Source organism: Boleophthalmus pectinirostris, unplaced genomic scaffold, assembly GCF_026225935.1.
Source record: "Boleophthalmus pectinirostris isolate CB_2022bp ecotype Guang Dong unplaced genomic scaffold, ASM2622593v1 HiC_scaffold_2, whole genome shotgun sequence".
Classification (NCBI taxonomy): domain Eukaryota; kingdom Metazoa; phylum Chordata; class Actinopteri; order Gobiiformes; family Gobiidae; genus Boleophthalmus; species Boleophthalmus pectinirostris.
Window position 1 is genome coordinate 2,134,385 of NW_026571152.1, and position 6,000 is coordinate 2,140,384.

General features: G+C 41.2%; 1 protein-coding gene across 1 annotated transcript in view; it reads right to left on the bottom strand.

Moving 5' to 3' along the window:
• The window catches only part of itga11b (integrin, alpha 11b), an 84,888-nt gene that overhangs the window by 25,191 nt on the left and 53,697 nt on the right, over positions 1-6,000 (bottom strand). Inside the window, 2 exon segments of the mRNA XM_055155961.1 lie at positions 1,017-1,165; positions 1,745-1,889. Of these exon segments, the coding sequence (XP_055011936.1) occupies positions 1,017-1,165; positions 1,745-1,889 (294 nt within the window).

Genomic DNA, 6,000 nt, shown 5'->3' on the forward strand with positions numbered 1-6,000 from the left:
GTTAAGTTCATTCCCTCAAAGTGTTTACTCTGAAAGGTTTTCTGTCACTATTACTGCCTCATATTGTGTAAAAAGCCTGTCCATCTCCAATGTCCATAACTAGCTCCTTAGTTAGTTTAGTTAGGCTACGTTCAGACTGCAGGGCTTAACGCTCAATTCCGATTTTTTTGTGAAATCTGATGTTTTTGCGACGTTGTTCACATTTGTAATTAAATATGACTTGTATGTGACTCCAGTGTGAACTTTAAACGGCCCAAAAGTGTCCCACATGTGCACTGGAGACACGACGACGTCAACCGCAGTGAGCGTGCTCTGTGTTTACGGAAGTTGTCCAAACATGGACGCAGCATTGAGCACCTGGAGATTTTAAAGTTCCTCTCGTACCGGAGCCAGAACATGAACAACTTATTTGTTGTAAAGAGGAGATTGAGAAGGAGAAGGACGAGGTTTTTGGTCGTGGTGTTTTGTGGGGCAGTGGCAGCGACGTCTGTTGAAAGGAACGTGTGGATGTGGAGACGTATCCAAGAGTGGTGAGTGGTGATGTGCTTCACTTCAGTGACACAGAGTTCATTAACAATTTTCTCCTACTTCAGTGCAGAATAGTGACGTTTGTGTCTTGTTGATAACGTGTAGGTGGATGAATGCACTTTGGCCGTTCACACTGAAGTCACATGTCAAAAGATCAGATATGTATCAGTTTTAGGAGCACATATCCAAGTGTCCTGGGTCACATTTGAAATAATTGATCTGTGTGGTTCAGACTGTCATTAAAAGATCAGATACAGGTCACATAGAGGCCAAAAAATCGGATTTGGGTCACTTCAGGCTGCAGTCTGAACACAGCCTTAGTTTAGCTAGCTTCTTGCACAATCGCTATGGATACGAGAAAAACAGTTCATGTCACACAATCCAACACTATATTATAATATGTCTTAAAGCTCAATGCCATACTGTGCAACATTCCAGATTAAGCAGTAAGATCTGTATTGAGACAGATGAGCCTGTAGCCGCTGTACCTGTTCTCCGGGGAGTGAGTGCAGGATGCTGAGGTTCCCGGTGTTTTTCAAGGTGAAGATGAGGACTTTCCCCGTGTGGTTAAACCGAGGAGCTCCAGCCACATACACCTGAGAGGCGTGAGCGGAGGAGAGAGAGCCCAAAGAGTAACCTGCAGACGAGTAAAGAGAGTCATGCTAGAACAGGGGCTTCTTAAAACTCCGACAAGTTCTAATGTTTCCTCATCACAAACACACCTGCTGTTGTGTTTTGTTTCATTCTCACATGTTTAACATACAAACCTGCACATTTAGGCTGAGTTCTTCTCTCAAAAATAAAACACTCCACCCTGTGATGTGGTAATACAGGAAGTGCTCCACTGTGTTTTTGAAGCTCCATACACCTTCACTAGAATCATTTGGATGATTTCAGCCCTCGTATTGACACTCTCTTCTAAACTAAAGATAAACAGTCACCTAAAAAACTATTGTTTCATGACAGAGCATTTTGAGTTTTGGAGATGTAGACAGACTAATAATAAAGATTTACTTAAACGTGTGAATGAAACAAAACACAACTCCTAGTGTGTTTACGAGGAGGGAACAACATTATAACATCATTTAAAGGTCACAAGAATCAATTCAGTATAATATGAGACTGTATGTGGGTGACTTTGTGCTGTTCTTTCTTTTTATTGAAGCAGATACAGAACAGAACATGTTTGCTATTTTCAGACACAGGAGGTTCTTACCCAGATAGGCTCCATGGTTCTTGAGTTCTTCTGGAAACTCATCCTGATAGGAGGACTTTGGAGGCACCACTTTGCCCTGTTTGGTTTCCTTTAAAACAGCTCCGGTCCAGTCGTACGCCCCCACTGCTCCCAGAAGAACGCCATCCTGTGGACACGAGGGAGAGTGTCGTATGTCAAGTACATTTTACTGTCTGTATGTTGTTGTTTTTTTGTTCATGAGTTATGGCAGTTATTTCAGTGTTCAGATCATACACTGTATATATAACATGCTAACCACAACATTCCAAACAGGGAAATGAGCATGGGGACACTTCCAGTTCCATCCACTGGTTCCAATTCACTTTCTATTGAAAAAACGTCTTCCCTCTCTCTGTAACTACTGCAGAGAACTTGCTCTTCAAATGTTCATATCAACCAACTCTACACGACATGGATCCAGACGCAGATGTATGTGTGTTTGGAACTAAACTGAAACAGAAACCAATTCAAATCACACATCAAGAGCAGCTCTAGAGACGACCGCTCTGTGCTGTTTAAGAAAAGTGTTTTTGGATAAACTCTTCTGCTGTGTGTGTACAGTGAGTGTGTTGTATGTATAGTGTGTGTATAGTGAGTGTGTTGTGTGTACAGTGAGTGTGTTGTGTGTACAGTGAGTGTGTTGTGTGTACAGTGAGTGTGTTGTGTGTACAGTGAGTGTGTTGTGTGTACAGTGAGTGTGTTGTGTGTATAGTGAGTGTGTTGTGTGTACAGTGAGTGTGTTGTGTGTATAGTGAGTGTGTTGTGTGTAGTGAGTGTGTGTGTGTACAGTGTGTGTGTGTACAGTGAGTGTGTTGTGTGTACAGTGAGTGTGTTGTGTGTATAGTGAGTGTGTGTGTGTGTACAGTGAGTGTGTTGTGTGTACAGTGAGTGTGTTGTGTGTACAGTGAGTGTGTTGTGTGTACAGTGAGTGTGTTGTGTTGTGTGTATAGTGAGTGTGTTGTGTGTACAGTGAGTGTGTTGTGTGTGTGTGTGTGTGTGTACAGTGAGTGTGTGTTGTGTGTATAGTGAGTGTGTTTGTGTATAGTGAGTGTGTTGTGTGTTGTGTGTACAGTGTGTGTGTGAGTGTGTTTTGTGTGTACAGTGAGTGTGTTGTGTGTATAGTGTGTGTGTTGTGTGTACAGTGAGTGTGTGTGTGTACAGTGAGTGTGTTGTGTGTAGTGAGTGTGTTGTGTGTATAGTGAGTGTGTGTGTTGTGTGTACAGTGAGTGTGTTGTATGTATAGTGTGTGTATAGTGAGTGTGTGTACAGTGAGTGTGTTGTGTACAGTGAGTGTGTTGTGTGTATAGTGAGTTGTGTGTATACAGTGAGTGTGTGTGTGTGTATAGTGAGTGTGTTGTGTGTACAGTGAGTGTGTTTGTGTGTACAGTGAGTGTGTTGTGTGTACAGTGAGTGTGTGTTGTGTGTACAGTGAGTGTGTTGTGTGTACAGTGAGTGTGTTGTGTGTGTACAGTGAGTGTGTTGTGTGTACAGTGAGTGTGTTGTGTGTATAGTGAGTGTGTTGTGTGTACAGTGAGTGTGTTGTGTGTACAGTGAGTGTGTTGTGTGTACAGTGAGTGTGTTGTGTGTATAGTGAGTGTGTTGTGTGTGTATAGTGAGTGTGTGTGTGTGTACAGTGAGTGTGTTGTGTGTATAGTGTGTGTGAGTGTGTTGTGTGTACAGTGAGTGTGTTGTGTGTACAGTGAGTGTGTGTTGTGTATAGTGAGTGTGTGTGTGTATAGTGAGTGTGTTGTGTGTGTAGTGTGTGTACAGTGTGTGTGTGTGTGTGTACAGTGAGTGTGTTGTATGTACAGTGAGTGTGTTGTATGTATAGTGAGTGTGTGTGTGTACAGTGAGTGTGTTGTATGTATAGTGAGTGTGTTTGTGTGTTGTAGTGTAGTGAGTGTGTTGTGTGTGTACAGTGAGTGTGTTGTGTGTATAGTGAGTGTGTTGTGTGTACAGTGAGTGTGTGTTGTGTGTACAGTGAGTGTGTTTGTGTGTACAGTGAGTGTGTTGTGTGTACAGTGAGTGTGTTGTGTGTACAGTGAGTGTGTTGTGTGTACAGTGTGTTGTGTGTACAGTGAGTGTGTTGTGTGTGCAGTGTGTTGTGTGTATAGTGAGTGTGTTGTGTGTGTGTGTACAGTGAGTGTGTGTGTACAGTGAGTGTGTGTGTGACAGTGAGTGTGTTGTGTGTATAGTGAGTGTGTTGTGTGTGTATAGTGAGTGTGTTGTGTGTATAGTGAGTGTGTTGTGTGTATAGTGAGTGTGCTGGTGTTATGTACTTTTGTGTGGTTGTTTACATATTTACATTTTAAATGATCATTAACATTCTGTCCCTTTACAAATAAAGAAAGAAATCTTGAAGTTTTTATTTCACTTTTTTTCATAAATCAAAATATAAACATTAATAACAAACCGATCTGGCGCCTTCGTTCCCTGAGATTGCCTCAGCTAGCAACAGTTTTGATGCTATATTTTATTGCTAAGAAGCTTGCGGTCGAAATTTCAAATATGGAACTGTAAATTCAGCCCATTACTGCAACGTTCAGTGAGCTTCATTTGACTGAAGCCGAGTGCTATGAGTGATATCACACTCTCTTAATCTACTTCTGTGTACAGACTCTGGTTCAAATTATGTCAAATTGTCAGTTTTATGAAAACCAGGGCCAGTGAAAGTTTCTTCTGCAAACAAAACATGCTTTGATATTAGTGTCTTTTGGGGCTAAACAGTTATGCAGTTGGACTTGTGATGTTTATTGTTTATTTTATTTTTCATTCATTCTTTCTGAAATTCTCTAGGGCATGTCACTGCTCTGTATGTACACATATTTGTTAAATACACAACATTTGCATCACTCGGATCAAACCCTTCTGGTGTAGTCTCAGTTTCTCTAAAATGACAATCGTAAACTTAATTAACCCAATGCACTTCTGCTCCTATAAACATCTCATCCAGAAGAGGAAGAGGGAGGGGGTGGAGCGTCGATGGTAACAATTTCAGATCAGAATAAATCACTGTCAAATGTCTGAATCCAGCCCCTCTGCACTGTCTGAGCTATGTATGTGAGAGCATTTGGAAAACACGTGTGGAGCAGGAATAAGGAGTAAATCTGTTCAGAGAAGGATCAGTTTGAGTAACAGTCATAGAGGGACAGTGACGACGTGCACTCACACACACGGACACATCTGAATGCAGAAGTCGTTGGTAGAACTGTAACTAATGAGTGTTTTTGAACTCAAATTGTCATTTCTTTTTGATCATTTGAATAGTTTAATTATTATTTATATTGTACAATTACATTATAAAGATCCATTTTGAACCAAACAAAGGTTAAAATATGATGACTGAAGGATTGATGACTGAGAACATTTACAAAGAAAGTGTGTTATAAATAATGCCATTGTATTCATGTTAAAATCTCTCCGGTCTGGTTACGTCTGTGTTAGAGTTTTATGGGACTGATGATGTCACACAACTTCACAACTGATTTCAAGCTTTGTTTTTGTTCCATATTTATCAAACCACAGACAATGAGGCTACAATTCAAAGCATATGTTTAACCACAAACTGTCTCAGATATGTTTATAAAGTAGTAATAATGTATATAAAGTAGTAATAACCTATGACATTGATTACCAGTGTGTATTTCCAACTCTCTAAAGTCTTACTTTAGCTTCATAGTCTAGTTCATGATTATGAGATTTGTGGCCATAGTGGTTTGTCAAAGCCTGATCTCGTCAGATCTCAGGAGTTCAGCAGAGCCGGGTCTTGGTAATACTTGGACAGACCACTGGGAAAATCAGGTGCCACAGGGGGGCGCCACTGACAAAAGGCTGTTGTGTCCTTAGGCAAGACACTTCACCCACATTGTCTAGTGAGACAGAGTGATGAGTGATGGTGGTGGTGGGAGGGGCTGATGGTGCTGATTGGCAGTCTGCCCCAGGGCAGCTGTGGCTACAATAGTAGTTTGCCACCACAGACTGTGGAGTGACTGAATAAAGCAGTAAAGTTCTGTTGTGTGTTTTGAAAGGCGTTATATAAATGCAGTGATTCATGATTGATTCAAATACTTTTAGTCAGTGTAATAAAGAAACTAGTCACATTTATTCCAGTTCATGGTTGCAGCTCTTGTTGTGAGGCTCTTTCCAGACTAACTTTACAATTGTTTGATCTCCTGTCATATACTTTGGTGGTGTCTGCAGTCACAGTAGCCCTGGGGCAGACTGACACAGTTGTGGCA